This window comes from Podarcis muralis, chromosome 11 (genome assembly GCF_964188315.1).
Source record: "Podarcis muralis chromosome 11, rPodMur119.hap1.1, whole genome shotgun sequence".
Classification (NCBI taxonomy): Eukaryota; Metazoa; Chordata; class Lepidosauria; order Squamata; family Lacertidae; genus Podarcis; species Podarcis muralis.
The window spans coordinates 1,645,512-1,663,315 of NC_135665.1; the positions used below are offsets into that span (position 1 = coordinate 1,645,512).

Here is a 17,804-nt window from a genome sequence, read left to right on the forward strand (position 1 = left end):
GGGGAGGGAGCAGGTAAGCCATGGCACACGCACACCATTTGAGTGGCAATGCCCATCAACTTTGGGGGAGCCTCCTCAAATATTTTTGTGGGGAGGGATCTTGGCCCCTAGGAGTTGGCTCTTGTGGAGTACACTATGGGAAGAAGAGGAAAGACAGGGAATGTGCTTTGTAGGGAAAACTGAAAAAGTGGGTTAACTGTGCAGAATAATAAAGTAAGACTATGTTATCATGGCAGTTGTTAACAGTCCAACAGGTTTACCATACCCATTGAGTCAATCACCCATCTCCTACTACCCTTCTGAGAAAACCCCCACCCCACCCTCCCAATATATATAAGGGTCTGGTGACTTCTGTTTCAGTGTATCTGAAGAAGTGTGCATGCAGACAAAAGCTTATACCCAGAACAAACTAAGTTGGTCTTTAAGGTGCTACTGGACAATTTTTTAATTTTATTTATTTGTTTCGAATGCGTCAGACCAACGCGGCTACCTACCTGAATCTATCTTATCATCGGCAGAGAGTAAAAATACTTTAACACAGAACAGGCAAGAAAGAAAAAATCTTTTATTTTATAGTAAAGGAACTCTAGCTAACATAGTGATGCTGCCCTTTGAGTTAATAACAGGGGGAAAGAGTGATTTGAGTTATAACTGCAGCTCTTTTACAACCCACATTGGCATAAGAAATAAGGTAAATTCACACCAAGGCAAAACAAAGAGATGTGGGGGCAGCCATATGTATCAGAAACTGAGATGACAGTAGATGATTTTATTGAATAATCCAGAACTTGTGAGAGAGAAAGCAAATCATTCAGTTTATCCATTGACTGAGCTCCAGTGTATGAAATATCCTAAATAATCAATTTCCCAGCAATACACTTACGAATGGGACGCGGGTGGCGCTGTGGGTTAAAGCCTCAGCGCCTAGGACTTGCCGATCGAAAGGTCGGCGGTTCGAATCCCTGTGGCAGGGTGCGCTCCCGTCGTTCGGTCCCAGCGCCTGCCAACCTAGCAGTTCGAAAGCACCTTCGGGTGCAAGTAGATAAATAGGGACCGCTTACTGGCGGGAAGGTAAACGGCGTTCCGTGTGCTGTGCTGGCTCGCCAGTTGCAGCTTTGTCACGCTAGCCACGTGACCCGGAAGTGTCTGCGGACAGCGCTGGCTCCCGGCCTCTAGAGTGAGATGAGCGCACAACCCTAGAGTCTGGCAAGACTGGCCCGTACGGGCAGGGGTAACTTTACACTTAAAAATTGTAGTCACCTCCTCTCATCTTCAAAGTGCAAATTGATAAATAAATGTAATGATAAAAAAATTGTCCAGTAGCACCTTAGTAAAGGTAAAGGGACCCCTGACCATTAGGTCCAGTCGTGACCGACTCTGGGGTTGCGGCACTCATCTCGCTTTATTGGCTGAGGGAGCCGGCGTACAGCTTCCGGGTCATGTGGCCAGCATGACTAAGCCGCTTCTGGCGAACCAGAGCAGCGCACAGAAACGCCGTTTACCTTCCCGCCGAAGCGGTACCTATTTATCTACTTGCACTTTGACATGCATTCAAACTGCTAGGTTGGCAGGAGCAGGGACCAAGCAACGGGAGCTCACCCCGTCGCGGGGATTTGAACCGCCAACCTTCTGATCAGCAAGTCCTAGGCTCTGTGGTTTAACCCACAGCACCACCCGTGTCCCTTAAGTAGCACCTTATAGACCAACTATGTTTGTTCTGGTATAAGCTTTCGTGTGCATGCACACTTCTTCAGATACTGATGGACTTCCATTTCATGCAGCTCAATGTAACAGGTATCTGAAGAAGTGTGCATGCACACGAAAGCTTATACCAGAACAAACATAGTTGGTCTATAAGGTGCTACTGGACAATTTTTTATTTTTATTTTGACTGCGTCAGACCAGCACAACTACCTACCCAAATGTAATGTTGTTGTAATTGCTGGGTGACGATGTGAGAGTTGTTAAAGAACTCAGATAGGTTTACAGATTCAGGGATTATGGGAAATGGTAGTTTAAGCAGAACAAAAATGCAAGAGCTGATGTACTTTTCTTCACTGGGTGGCTAAGCAAGATTTTGAGGGTTTTGCCAGCTTCAATATAACTACCCTAAATATGTAACAGTCAAGCCTAAGGGCTCAGGCTCAGGCACTACCCATCCTAAACAACTGTGAACAATCTTTTTTTCCTACCAACCCAGTGGGAAAGGAATAATTTCCTAACTATATAACATTTTCACACAATTGGCCACCGCTTCCCTTATGAGGGGACGCAGGTGGCGCTGTGGGTAAAACCTCAGCGCCTAGGACTTGACAATCGTATGGTCGGCGGTTCGAATCCCCGCGGCGGGGTGAGCTCCCGTCTTTCGGTCCTAGCTCCTGCCCACCTAGCAGTTCGAAAGCACCCTTAAGTGCAAGTAGATAAATAGATACCGCTTTATAGCGGGAAGGTAAACGGCGTTTCCGTCTGCTGCACTGGTGCAGGCTCGCAAGAGCAGCTTCGTCACGCTGGCCACGTGACCCGGAAGTGTCTCCGGACAGCGCTGGCCTCTTAAGCGAGATGGGCGCACAACCCTAGAGTCGGACACGACTGGCCCGTAAGGGCAGGGCTACCTTTACCTTTACCTTTATCCCTTATGAGGAGCACCTGTAATCCAGTTTCATCTAGAATCATAGAATCATAGAATCATAGAATCATAGAGTTGGAAGAGACCACAAGGGCCATCGAGTCCAACCCCCTGCCAAGCAGGAAACACCATCAGAGCACTCCTGACATATGGTTGTCAAGCCTCTGCTTAAAGACCTCCAAAGAAGGAGACTCCACCACACTCCTTGGCAGCAAATTCCACTGTCGAACAGCTCTTACTGTCAGGAAGTTCTTCCTAATGTTTAGGTGGAATCTTCTTTCTTGTAGTTTGGATCCATTGCTCCGAGTCCGCTTCTCTGGAGCAGCAGAAAACAGCCTTTCTCCCTCCTCTATGTGACATCCTTTTATATATTTGTACATGGCTATCATATCACCCCGTAACCTCCTCTTCTCCAGGCTAAACATGCCCAGCTCCCTTAGCCGTTCCTCATAAGGCATCGTTTCCAGGCCTTTGACCATTTTGGTTGCCCTCCTCTGGACACGTTCGAGTTTGTCAGTGTCCTTCTTGAACTGTGGTGCCCAGAACTGGACACAGTACTCCAGGTGAGGTCTGACCAGAGCAGAATACAGTGGCACTATTACTTCCCTTGATCTACATGCTATACTCCTATTGATGCAGCCCAGAATTGCATTGGCTTTTTTAGCTGCCGCGTCACATTGTTGGCTCATGTCAAGTTTGTGGTCAACCAAGACTCCTAGATCCTTTTCACATGTACTGCTCTCAAGCCAGGTGTCCCCCATCTTGTATTTGTGCCTCTCATTTTTTTTGCCCAAGTGCAATACTTTACATTTCTCCCTGTTAAAATTCATCTTGTTTGTTTTGGCCCAGTTCTCTAATCTGTCAAGGTCGTTTTGAAGTGTGATCCTGTCCTCTGGGGTGTTAGCCACCCCTCCCAGTTTGGTGTCATCTGCAAATTTGATCAGGATGCCCTTGAGTCCATCATCCAAGTCGTTGATAAAGATGTTGAATAAGACCGGGCCCAAGACAGAACCCTGTGGCACCCCACTAGTCACTCTTCTCCAGGATGAAGAGGAACCATTGATGAACACCCTTTGGGTTCGGTCAGTCAGCCAGTTACAAATCCACTGAGTGGTAGCATAGTCAAGACCGCATTTTACCAGCTTCTTTACAAGAATATCATGGGGCACCTTGTCAAATGCCTTGCTGAAATCAAGGTAGACTACATCCACTGCGTTCCCTTCATCTACCAGGCTTGTAATTCTGTCAAAAAACGAGATCAGGTTAGTCTGACATGACTTATTTTTCAGAAATCCATGCTGACTATTGGTGATCACAGCATTCCTTTCTAGGTGCTCACAGACTGTTTGCTTAATGATCTGCTCCAGAATCTTCCCTGGTATTGATGTCAGACTGACTGGGCGGTAATTATTTGGGTCCTCTCTTTTCCCCTTTTTGAAAATAGGGACAACATTTGCCCTCCTCCAGTCTGCGGGGACTTCGCCTGTTCTCCAGGAATTCTCAAAGATGACTGCCAGTGGTTCTGAAATCACATCTGCCAGTTCTTTTAATACTCTTGGATGCAGTTCATCTGGCCCTGGAGACTTGAATACATCTAGACTAGCCAAGTATTCTTGTACTATCTCCTTAGTTATTCTGGGTTGTGTTTCCTCTGCTGAATCATTTGCTCCAAATTCTTCAGGTCGGGCATTGTTTTCTTTATCGGAGAAGACTGAGGCAAAGAAAGCATTGAGGAGTTCAGCCCTTTCTGTGTCCCCTGTTTGCATTTCACCATCTTCTCCTCTGAGGGACCCCACGGTTTCTTTGTTCTTCCTTTTGCTACGAACATACCCATAAAAGCCTTTTTTGTTGCTTTTAACCTCTCTAGCAAGCCTGAGTTCATTTTGTGCTTTAGCTTTTCTGACTTTGTGTCTACACGTGCTGGCTATTTGTTTGAATTCCTCTTTGGTGGTTTCCCCCCTTTTCCATTTTTTGTACACATCCTTTTTTAATCTTAACTCAGTTAAAAGTTCTTTAGATAGCCACCCTGGCTTCTTTAGGCACCTTCCATGTTTCCGTCTCATTGGTATTGCCTGAAGTTGTGCTTTTACTATCTCCCTCTTAACAAACTCCCAGCCATCTTGAACTCCCTTTCCTTTTAGTATTACTGTCCATGGGATCTCACCCAGCACTTCCCTAAGCTTTATGAAGTCGGCTTTCTTAAAGTCGAGAAATTGAGTCCTAGTATGCTTGGCTGCTCCTTTCCGCTGTATAGTAAACTTCAGAAGAGCATGATCACTCGCGCCTAATGATCCTTCCACTTCTACCCCACTAACCAGGTCATCAACATTGGTTAGGACCAGATCTAAAATGGCTGTTCCTCTTGTTGCTTCTCCCACTTTCTGGACAATGAAGTTGTCTGCAAGGGCAGTGAGGAATCTGTTTGACCTTATGCTCTTGGCTGAGTTTGACATCCAACAAATATCAGGGTAATTGAAGTCCCCCATTACTACTATCTCCCTTCCTTTTGCATGCTTGGCCATCTGTTCCAGGAAGGCATCATCTATGTCCTCCGTTTGGCTTGGGGATCTATAGTAAACTCCCACAATGAGGTCACTGTTATTCTTCTCTCCCTTAATTTTCACCCAAATGCTCTCACTTTGGCTTTGAGGTTCTAAATCTTGGATCTCTTCACAGGTATACACATCCCTGACATATAACGCCACTCCTCCTCCTTTCTTGTCTGGTCTGTTTCTTTGAAATAGATTGTATCCCTCCATTATTACATTCCAATCGTGGGATTTATCCCACCAGGTTTCAGTGATTCCTATTATGTCATATTTAGTTTGCTGTACCAGGAGCTCAAGCTCATCTTGTTTATTTCCCATGCTTTGCGCGTTAGTGTACAGACATTGAAGTCCATTAATCATTCCCCCGTGTCTCTTATTTAAGGATTTTTTCCTCCCACCACTAGGTCTGCATGCTCTTTGCTCCATTCGGTCTATGACATTTGGATGATCATCTTCATCAATTGATAGACTCCTACCTTCAGGAGCACTGTCTCCCTCCCCCACATTAGTCAGTTTAAAGCCCTCCTGATGAGGTTTCTGAGATTTTTTGCAAAAACATTCCTCCCAACCGTTGTGAGGTGCAGCCCATCGCTTGCCAGAAGTCCATCTTCAAGAAACTGCAGTCCGTGATCTAAGAATCCAAACCGTTCCTGTTTACACCATTTGCGAAGCCAGTTGTTCACTTCCACTATTTTTCCCTCTCTCCCTGGGCCACGTCGTTCAACTGGGAGGACAGATGAGATGACAATTTGTGCATTTAATTGCTTCAATTTCCTGCCCAGAGCCTCGTAATCTCTTTTGATCTTCTGGAGGCTATTGCTTGCAGTGTCATTGGTTCCCACATGAACCAAGAGGAAGGGGTATTTGTCAGTGGGTTTTATGATTCCTTGCAGTCGTTCAGTTACATCTTGGATCTTAGCCCCGGGGAGACAGCACACTTCCCGAGACATCTTGTCAGGCCCACAGATCACTGCTTCTGTTCCCCTCAGTAGGGAATCCCCTATCACCACCACACGCCTCCTCTTAGGTCTGGTCGGGGTTCTTCTGTGAGCTGTCCGTTCCAAGGTCGCCTGGACATTCCCTGAGGACTGCCTTTGCTACTTTTGCATGTGGTCTGAAATATGCATCATATTATCACCAGTCTCTTTAGATTAAAAGGGAAATAAATTTTAGTACACTTACATGCATAATACCTGTCAGAGAATACTCTGAAGACGAGGATTGGGAAAGGCAGGGAGATCAGCATCTAACAGAAGAGAAGGGGGACTATTCGCCCCCTTTGCTTTCAGCATTTCCAGAAGCAGGGAAACAGGCAGACCCAGAGCTACCCAGCTTTGAGGTAGTTGCTAAGCAACCAGAAGGGAGGGAGCAGCTGGCTGATACATCACTAGAGAGTGGGGGGCACCCCCTCCCTCCCCCCCCCGAACTCAGAGGTATGTCAGAGAACAACAGAGACGCAGGGGAGGAGAGACATCCGTTGTCGCACTTCTTGCAGTGAGGGGGGAGGAGTCAGAGAGAGCAACGTCTATCCTTGCAGAGAGATGCTAATATGTGTTCGCAACATGATACTGTAATAAAAAGGCTATAAATCTACCAGATGCTCGTTAATTCTTATCGGTGAGCTACCAGAAGGGAGAGGGGAACTCCCCTAGTGTACAATACCCGAGTTTGGTGTTACACAAACCTAAGTCATTACTGACTGGAGATATAAAATTGGGAATACAAAGGATGAATCAAAAACGGTACATTTAGATTGCCTCAAACTTGTTTTCAATTCAAATGTTGAGCTACAAGCAACTATTGTACTAAGAAAGATTAATGAGAGGATTAATCCCAAACGTATTTTTCTGACCCTCCCAGTGAGTCTCCCTCTCCTAGGTGGGAATAAATTCAGCACCTATCTATTATCTGTTGTGGATTAGAATGTCCTTGCTTGTTGTGGGATTCTGCCAGAAGTATAATTAATTACCAGATACCCAGCAGAGGACTGTGCCAGAACTATCTATTACTTCTCCTATATAGCGGTTGGTTTATTTAACTCAAAACCAGGTCAATCGATGAGACCACAGTACAGCAACAAATTAGAAAGAGGTCTCCAAGGGAAGTTAATGCAGTTAACACTTTCAATAATAAAAAGCCAGAATGTAGAAAAGCAACAGGAATTATCCAATTAGAGTGTATGAAATGTTGCCTAGATCTAAGACAATTATGAACCTTGTTGTACATAAGGCTATAATTTTGTATAGTGTGCTAACATATTTTTGTCATCTTAAACCCTTTAACAAACTGGTTATAGCACATAAGTTTAAATCTAGACAGTAGCGTAACAGATGGCAAGAAACAATATTTTAATCTTGCTGAGCTGGTATTTGCTGAGCTTTAGCATACTCAGGAATCAAAAGTTTTTTGTCTCTTTTGAAGAAAATGTATTCTGCAATCTTATATTTTTCAAGAGATTTTAATATATTTGGCTTTAGAATGTTGTAACCCAGTTTAATGTTGTAGAATGTTGTAACTCCAGTATAGGATGGGTGGGAATTCAAACAAAATATGCATATTTTATCCATATCTGCAGCATAATTTCTGCTAGCAGATGTGTCAGGGATCTGTTGGCTGAGAAGGGGGAGAGATCGGAATGTACAGGGAGCTGCCTCCTTTAATGAGCAGCTGCACTTCGTCAGAGAGAGAAGAGGAGGAGGAGGGGCTGTCAGGAAACACGGAAACGGAGAGAAAGGAACAGCCTCCGACGCTTCGGTCTTTACGTAGGGAGAGGGGGAAAAGGGGGGGGGGGCTCAGGAAGTTTCTATGCTGGAAAGGGAAGAGGCAGGAGCCACTTCTGGCAACTGATAGCGACTGAGGAAGACATGCTTTTAAGAGCTCTGTACTGTACATAGTTTTTGGACTTAATAAATCTTGTAAAAGCTGGCTGGAATCCCAGGCTGTTATCTCGGCTAGCATCCACAAATCATCCCTGACAGATGTACACAATAATGTAAAATTTTAGGTTATTCAGTAATGGGCCTTTTTAAAAATGAAACCTTATGGTGGTTTTAGGCACATCTGATGCTATGACATCGCTTAAGCTAACCAGCTGTGGATTGACCAGTCCTTTGGATAGGAGTCTGCTAAAAGCAGGATATAAATACACTTGTACCTTGGTTCTTGAACAGAATGCGTTCTGGGAGTCCATTAGACTCTCGGAACTGTTTGAAAACCAAGGCGCAGCTTCCGATTGGCTGCAAGACACTCGTGCTGGATGTTCGGCTTCCGAAAATCATTTGAAAACTGGAACACTCACTTCCAGGTTTTGATCGTTTGAGAGCCGATTTGTTCGGGAGCCAAGGCATTTGAGATCCAAGGTACGACTGTAACTCAAAAAGCAAAAATGAAACCCTATGAGAGATTAATCTGACTAGTTAGTTTAACAAACACACAGCAGAATGTTTAAAAAAATCAGGAAATAATGTCAATTTTTTAAAGACCAGTAAAATGCATCCTTACTCTTTTCCCAAAGACATCCCACAGCTTCAACATGCTGTTTCTCCAATAACAAATGTCTGATCCGAAGTGACATTTCCCATTTTCCTAGTGTTGTTAGAGCTCTAAAATGATTGGGAAGGTGCACATTTAGAAATGCCTGTTCTGGTAATCCATCTCCTTGTAAATCTTAGTTTGGTGAATCAACGGGACCAATTTCTATGAAGTGTTGTTTCAGTTAGATAAATCCACAGGCAATGGGAAAGCATGAAGATGATTGCAATCAAAACAAAAGGTAGTATGTTATAATATACCAGTGGTACCTTGGTACTCAAATGCTTTGGTTCCCAAATGCCAAAAACCCTGAAGCAAGTGTTCCTGTTTTCGAACATTTTTTGGAAGCCGAATGTCTGATGCAGTTGTCGACTATTGCTTCCAGGGTGCCTGCACTAATCAGAAGCTGCGCCTTGGTTTTCGAACATTTCGGAAGTTAAACAGACTTCCAGAGCGGATTAAGTTTGGCGCTTTTGTTTTTGCTATTTTGTTTTTTGCTCCTCCCTTTTGTTTTTTTATGCTTTTTATTGAATTTCCAACACAACAAAAATTATGCATTCCAAATAAAACACAAAAGAAGTAACAAATTTCCAAATAAACCAAAATATACAAATCCTTAAATTCCTAAGAGAGGAATGTTGTTGGTTAAGTCTTTTTCTTAATTCACAAATTCTTAATTCCTCCATAAGAATCCAACCTCTTCACTGAAGTGAGGGTTCATCCTTTCCCCCCTTTTTATTATCACTGCTTCAGTATTCCTTATCTCAATTTCTTTCTTCTATTTTGTCTCATTATTCTTAATCTAACTTGCAGTTTGCGAAGTTTAGTCAAAACACGTCCAGATTTTCACTTGTGGACAATGTTTACTGTATTTTTCGCCCTATAGGACACACTTTTCCCCCTCCAAAAATGAAGGGGAAATGTGTGTGTCCTATGGGGCGAATGCAGGCTTTCGCTGAAGCCTGGAGAGCGAGAGGCATCGGTGCGCACTGACCCCTTGCAGGCAGCAGCCTGTTCTGGGGGCTGGGGTCGGGGGAAGCTCGGGCTTCCCCTGCGCCAGCCCCGCGCCTGGGGGGGGGGGAATATTTTTTTTCTTTATTCCCCCCCCAAAAAAAACCTAGGTGCGTCTTATGGGGTGGTGCGTCCTATGGGGCGAAAAACACGGTAATTAAATATTCTTTATAAATTTCCCATTCATTTTTGTATCTTTGGGTTGGCTGTCTCTTAATTATTGAGGCTTTTTCAGTTTATTTGTTTTTGTGACTGCGGATCCCAGTTCAGCTACTGATTGATTGATTGATTGATTGATTGTGTGACTGGAGAAATGGATAAAACCCCAGCAGAGCAAGTGAGCAGTACAGGCACAGCTAGTGACCCACAGAGGACCAGGCAAGACAGGCCAAGCCCCATTACACCTTTGGTGCAGGGTGGGGGGCGGAGGGGAGGAAGGGGAACAAAGGGGACAAAGACTCACCTTGTCCATTCTCCCTTCCAATTCTGCTGTCACAGCTGCTGCTCTAGAAAGGACAGGAAAATGTTTGTATTTTAAAATTCAGCATTTTTCTTCTTCTCATAGCAGCAGCCGTGTCAGCAGCATAAGGGGGTTGCAAAGGACAGAAGCACACCCCTTCGTCCCCCAATACAGGCATTTTTTTTCTCCTTCCAACAGCAGCAGACACACTCCCCTTTCGCCAACCCCGCATCAGAGCTCTGTGGAAGTGAGTTTGAGGTGTTTATTGAACAGGCCTCCTTCCACCTGCCTTGCTCTACCCTCTGCTTCTCAATGTGTATTGTATTGTTTTATGTACTGTGGCTTGCCGTTGTTTTATTGATTATAGTTTAGATATTATTGTAGCTGTTGAGTGGATTTCTGTTTGATTTTTATATGTTGATATTATTATTTTATACTATTCTAATGATTGTTGAATGTGACTTTTTTGATGGAGGTTGTTTATTTTAAAGTTATGTTTTACTATCACATTTTTGTATTGCATTAGATTGTTATAAGATGTACATTTTTTGTTTCTTCAGCTTGTAAACCGCTGTTGTAAACCGTATTCTAAGACAGAAAGGCGGTATACAAATTAAAAATGAGGAGAAGGAGGAGGTTGATTGTGGTCTGCACTACATGATTCCTGCTTTTTCTGACACTCATGTGTTGACAGTATGGTACTAACAGAGAATGCAGTTTTCCTCTGCAAATGTGTCTTTATTTATTATTTCATACAAGTTATATACTGCTCAAACCTCAAAGCAGTTTACAGAAGCATCCATTTAGTCAGTTGATAGACATGGTAGCCTAACTGCCACATTGTCAAGAGGGGTTTACAGATGGTGATAAGGACCAAAGCACTTAGATCCTGTGAATGGAAATGAGGAGGTGACTGTCACTCATCTCCCCTTTGCTTGAGGATTGGGCAACCTCCAGACTCCAGAGCAGAATGAGAGGCAGAACAGGATGCAGCAGCAAAAAGGGAAAGTAGGCAAAAAATGCTGCCACATGCCTGAATTCCAGTTCCCACCATGACCAAAAGGAGCTGTTGCAGAGGACTAGTTGGAATTCAAGTCTGTATCTGACTTCAGGCTACTGAGATTGATTTTGCTCAATCTGTCACTAATGGCAACTGCAAAAGTTCACATTTTAATGAAGCTGAATTGACTTGTTGACCTTTATGATAGCCAGCAATTCATGGAAACAAAAGATATTTCCAGTTCTTAGGTGTCAAGCCCTCTAAATATTTCTGTTCCAGAAAGTCCATACATATTTTTAAAACTTTATTATTAAAGCTTCTGTCCTAACTCCACTTACCTGGAAGTAAGTCCCACTAAATTCAACAGGACTTACAGCTGAATAGGCACAGTTAGGATTTCATTGCATTGCACTGGTAAGTTTCTTTGCTTTGCGTATAGCAGACAATAGGCTACCTTTCTACTCTACATGGTGAAGAATGATCCACAATGACACAGTAAGTCCAGCTATGGCTTACAAGGGGAGGAGCTCAGTCACTTTGCTCCTCTGTGTCCTACCATGTTGTGGGAACATCACTCCAGGAGCCCCACCTTATTTTAAATGCTTGCACAAAATCAACACTCAAGATGCAACTTCAATAGTTCCTCTACTTGTTCTGGCTCCCTTTACAATTGTATAGAAAGTTAATAATGATGGGACAATGATAATACACATTTTATGGAATTACTCACCTTCTTTGTTGAGCCATTGCTTTCTTTGTCTGTAGTGAAGAAGTTTGTTATGGACGTAGGGCAAAAGAAACTTGACACACCAGCTTTCCACCCCAAGTTTATTTTCCACCAGAACTATAGGGCTCCGGTTATATCTGGCTTCAGGACAGGGAATTAATCCAATTTCATCTCTTAAAAACAAAAAAGACATGTAAAAAGATAACTAGATAACTATTTTCTTCATTTCTTTTGATGCTTGTTAAAATATGCCCGTTGTTCATCCTACACTTCCTGATTTGCCAGGCTCTTCTTTTCTTCCTGCCTGTCTAGTTCTTAGATTCCCAGAATTGAAAGACTCAGCCTTGAAAAACTCCTATTATGCAATTAGTATCTCATTCCTTCATATGTTGACTCAGAAGTACATCCCACAGAATTCAATGGGGCCTACTCCTAGGAAAGTATGTTTAGGCATAGCCCCCTCTGAATTCAATGGAACCTGCTGCCAAGGAAGAATGGATATAATTGGATGTAAATAAAGCATTGATCTTTAAGTCAATGCTAACTTTTTGGTGATGTGTTCCCAAATTCAGGAGGTTGGCAAGTTGCCTGCTCTTGACAGAGTTGCCCTCTCCTGGAAGCAGCAGGTACGCAACTTGGGCTCCTCTCAGATCCTGGTCACTGGAGACCCCCCTGGCCAAGAATGCCTTCTTCCAGCTTTGGCTGGAACACACATTATGGCCATCCCTGGACAGGGGTAGCATAGCCACAGTGGCGCAGGCCCATAGTAACCTCCAGACTGGACTGTTGTGATGATCTCTCTGCAGGGCTACCCTGGAGGTTGGTTCCAAAACCGCAGCTAGTGCAGAATGCAGCAGCCCGGCTTTTGGCTGCAGCCACTCCAGAAAACCCTGCGGTGACTGCTAGGACCAGGCTCAGTGCAAGGTATGACTGGTGGAGTATATAAAACCCTAATGTGCCCATGGCCTTGTCCCTCATACACCAGCCTGGTCACTTTGATCATCTGGAGATGCCCTTCTGACTGTCATTCAGGTCTATCATATTCATTTAAGTTTCTATGCAAAGTATGTCTTTAAGTGCAGAAGTGTCAGTCCTTTGCAAGACTGTTACCACTGAAATCAGCCAGCCAGCCACAATTCTGATATTGGAAGTCTCACTGACTTAAACGGCAAATATGCTTAATGTTGTTACCAACATTAAGGAGGATCCTTTTTCATTCAGTGTTACAGGCATATACAGAATATTGCTTGCAATTTGTTTCATTTGTTTGTCATACAAATTTACTAGTTTATATGCAAATAAATTCTTGTGTGCATTATTTTGTTCCACTGCAGGGAGTATGGAAACAGGCCATTTAGTTCATTTGTTTAAAAAGAATAAAGACAAAGCAATTTTCAGCATGCTAAGACTTGAGCACACAATTTTGAGCTGCTGAATAAAAAATTATCAGCTACAGAACATTCTAATTATTATTAATTATATTTATTTTTATCCCATGCTTCCTCCAAGGACAAGCCGATAAACAGAGTTTCTGACCCACTTTATCCTGAGAAAATCCCTATGCTAAGGGTTAGGCTGAGACAGTGTCACCTTCTTCCTATTATATTATTACTTTATTTATTACCATACGGTCCTTGGGTGGCTTACAACAACAGTTTAAAACAAATTACATCCACAATAATGAGGCGGGTTCTGAAAAGATCTCTCTCTCGGGTGTAAAGATGCCACTCTTCAGCAAATGACAGAAACTGTACAACCCAGGGGCTGTCCCAGAAAATGCTCTCTCCCAAGCTGCCACCCACTGCACCTCTGAGGCTGCCGGAACTACCAAGAGAGGCCCCTCTGCTGAAATGAGCAGGAGAGGGTCTGCAGGGCAGAAGGCAGCCTCTCAGATATTTGGGGCCTAAGGCATTTAGCACTTGATCAAGGTCACAGAGGAAGCTTTGTAGGCAACTTGAAGGAGTCATTTGAGGAGTTCAGCCCATCTGCACCACCTTGCAGAGGTGCAAAAATTAATTTGCACCAAGGAATGTAGCTCCTTTTGCACTGGTAACCTGAAACAATTTGGGGCCTCTCTTTTCTTTCCAAAATTCACTTCTCATAGAAATAAAACTGAAATGATAATACTTATTGCCACTGAGCCAGAGTACAAGACACAAAGTAAACTGTTACCCACTTTAAGAAGCAGGGAATAGAGGCTTGTCATGGTCAGAAACCAGTCTCTTCAAATAGCAGATTGCAAGTTAAAACCGAAGACAGTGCCTTGTGGTGTGGTGTGCCAGTGTGGTGTAGTGGTTAAGAGCGGTAGTCACGTAATCCGGGGAACTGGGTTCGCGTCTCCGCTCCTCCACATGCAGCTGCTGGGTGACCTTGGGCCAGTCACACTTCTCTGAAGTCTCTCAGCCCCACTCACCGCACAGAGTGTTTCTTGTGGGGGAGGAAGGGAAAGGAGAATGTGAGCCGCTTTGAGACTCCTGAAGGGGAGTGAAAGGCGGGATATCAAATCCAAACTCTTCTTCTTCTTCTTGTTTTGTGTGAGCTGGGCATCCAGGCAGTCCCACTACAAAGCAAACAGGTATGCCCAACTGGAGGCAAGCTGCTTGTCTTCAGGGGATTGTGACACCCTAGACCAGGCATAGGCAAACTCTGGCCCTCCAAGTGCTTGGGACTCCAATTCCCGTCATCCCTAGCTAACAGAACCAGTGGTCAGGGATGATGGGAATTGTAGTCCCAAACATCTGGAGGGCTGGAGTTTGCCTATGCCTGCCCTAGACCCGCTCAGATCTGCCACTTGCCTGCTTCAGGTTGCAATCCTAGGCACATTTGCCTGGGAATAAGCACCACTGTTCAGGATGAAACAAGGGGCTGTGGGGCAACTCCCATTACATGAACAGAATATCTTCCTGTTCAGAGTGAAAATACTGGCTAGTGCTCCGTGGCCCCAACCAGTGAGGGAGGCTTATTGTTGTTATTATTATTATTATTATTATTATTATTATTATTATTATTATTATTATTATTTCTTCTTGAAATGTTTCTGATGCAAATTTGGATAATTTGCATCAGGATTTTTTCCACTTAAATTGAGTGGGTGGGGTATAAATAATAAAAATACATATTTATTTCCTATGTCCTAGAGCAGGGTGGTCCAACATGCAGCCCCCAAGGCCTCAGAAACATTTGACACCTCCCCCCCACTGGAAAACCAGGTAGGTGTACGGTGGGCTTTGGGAAGGAGGCATGAGGCATTGGCAGAGTCCTAGAGACCTCCTTCCTCCTTCCCAAAGCCGGGCGCCTTGCGTGTCAGATTTCAGCCTCGCTTCCCCCCTCCCCATGTGACAAGGCAATGCATGGCCTGTGGAGTCCGTTGAAGTACTCTGGCGGCCCACTTGGCATGAAAAGTTGGAGCGCCCTGCCCTAGAGAGGGATCTAATTTAGCATGTTTATTTTATTTGCATTTAATAAACAAAGCTAACAAAACAAAAAGTTTTAAAAATGTTAAAAATGAAATGGATTTTCCCCCTGGAAGAATAAAGCACTAGGAATATTTTCCACCCCACCTGATTTGCCCCAACTGAGAGTCTCCTGTGAACATCAAATAAGAATTGAAATGGCAATTATATTTTTTCTGTTCTGGCTTAATATTTGAAGGCAACAAGATGTTCCATTCCCAATGGCGTTTACTTGTACTGTATCTGTTAATGCAATGAATGGATATTGGACTGCAAAGCAATTTGAGGTATCTCTGAGCAACCTAGACAGGACATATATTAAGCTAAGGGAAGGTGGCTGGGGCAACTGAGCCAGATGGGCGGGGTATAATAATAATAATAATAATAATAATAATAATAATAATAATAATAATTATTATTATTATTATTATTATTATTATACCATTTTCTAATGCTTCACGCACAGTGTAAGCATTATTTTCTCATCCAAATTAGTAAGACTGCTAGTTTGAGCATCTCCTTACACCAAAATAAAAAGCACAAGAGTAGTCCCATTTTCATTACATGGCTTACTTAATGAATAGGCTTCAAATTTCTGTGGCAGTGTAGGATCCAAGAACACCACACATTGAATTTGGCAAATTTAGTGAATATTTAAATATAGAACATGATGTCAGTCAAAGTGGCTTGTCCTACTTTAGTCAGAAAAACACAAATGAGCAAAACATGTCAAAAATATGACTCTTTATGTTTAATTTATAACCACTACAGACATAAAAATAGAAAGTTCTCTTCTTCTAAAGAGATTAAAGCAATCTACTTGAGAGCAAGCAAAATTTCAGTATGAGAGATAACACCACACAACCTGAAAAAACAACTGCTTTCTTAAGGCCACCGTCTTGGTTTACAACAGACAGAAATGATCCAGGAAACAGAGATTGGCTGCAGTTTTTTGCCGTGGTTCACATGCAGTAATAAACTTGTATTTGCAACCATTCAATATATGAAGACACTTTTCATCCCCTGAAGTGCAGAAGTTTCCCAGCTCTCCTTGGTGTCTCTCCTTGATGTGGAAAGAATGGTTATGTTTGATCTCAACACACAAAAACATTTTGTTCTAAAATTCATTCCTACTTCTACACTTAAAGAACAAAGGGCTTTTCAATCACCAACAAAGGGTTGGTGGGTATTGAAGTTTTGGCCTCCAAGTAAAAGACAAAGCAAGCATCTCATGATCACACCTGTCCTCTTTAAAGAACCACTTGAAGACTTCTCTGCTGGGGAATTTTGCGGAGGTTCTTGTTCCCACAAACCCCAGGGTACAGGTGTTGTAATTTTAAAAATCTGCCCCTGCCCAAGACTCCAGCTCTACTTTTAGTCAACATTTCTACCCCATTTTATTCATCACGTCTATTCCAACTTTTTTAGAAAAGACTTAAGAAGACAAAAGATAAGTACAAAATTTAAAACCATTAAAACCATTACCAAAAGGAAAGAATATGCAGAAGCAATTAAAAGATTAGAACGAGTATAAAGGCAGCAGGAATTAAAGATTAGATTCAGGATCTTAAAAGAATCACTATCTGCCCCAAAAGCCAAACTTCTGACAGTATTCCAGGGGTTGGCACCATCCCAGCAAAAAAGCCTTCCCCCTTAAGCCCACCTTAAAAATAGCTCAAAACTAAAAAGGAAAGAAAAGGCAACTCTAGATAAGGGCCTCAATAGTGGCAATTCTTGAACTATATAGGTCCCTGGCCATTTACAAATATTAAAACCACTGAATGAGACCTGAAATCCAAAGGTGACCAACACAGATGATATGCTATCAAAGTTATCTGTCCCATCTGCCAGATCCAGTCAGCAATCTGGACCATGGAAGTTTCTCAATGCCAGGTACAACGTGACACAAAAATGAACTCTACTGGCTGCCTGTTCACCACTGATCCCAATTCAAGATTTTAAGTCAAGGAATAAAAGTAAGAAGTGCTGTTGAGTACTAATGCCATCAACTTTGGGACTGTTGTTGTTGTTTAGTCGTTCAGTCGTGTCCGACTCTTCGTGGCCCCATGGACCAGAGCACGCCAGGCACTCCTGTCTTCCACTGCCTCCCACAGTTTGGTCAGACTCATGTTTGTGGCTTCGAGAACACTGTCCAACCATCTCGTCCTCTGTCATCCCCTTCTCCTTGTGCCCTCCATCTTTCCCAGCATCAGGGTCTTTTACAGGGAGTCTTCTCTTCTCATGAGGTGGCCAAAGTATTGGAGCCTCAGCTTCACAATCTGTCCTTCCAGCGAGCACTCAGGGCTGATTTCCTTAAGAATGGATGCATTTGATCTTCTTGCAGTCCATGGGACTCTCAAGAGTCTCCTCCAGTACCAGAATTCAAAAGCATCAATTCTTCGGCGATCAGCCTTCTTTATGGTCCAGCTCTCACTTCCAAACATCACC

General features: G+C 43.3%; 1 protein-coding gene across 2 annotated transcripts in view; it reads right to left on the minus strand.

Moving 5' to 3' along the window:
• The window catches only part of PTAR1 (protein prenyltransferase alpha subunit repeat containing 1), a 43,404-nt gene that overhangs the window by 20,258 nt on the left and 5,342 nt on the right, over positions 1-17,804 (minus strand). The window contains exons 1-3 of one of the 2 annotated variants that reach the window (XM_077935938.1): positions 14,081-14,267; positions 11,908-12,077; positions 10,181-10,218 (exon numbers count right to left, since the gene is read on the minus strand). In XM_077935938.1, coding sequence (XP_077792064.1) covers positions 10,181-10,218; positions 11,908-11,924 — 55 coding nt within the window. In that variant the 5' untranslated portion in view covers positions 11,925-12,077; positions 14,081-14,267. Of the gene's footprint in view, positions 1-10,180; positions 10,219-11,907; positions 12,078-14,080; positions 14,268-17,804 lie in introns of those variants that run through there. The other variant, XM_028749547.2, reaches the window with a different exon arrangement.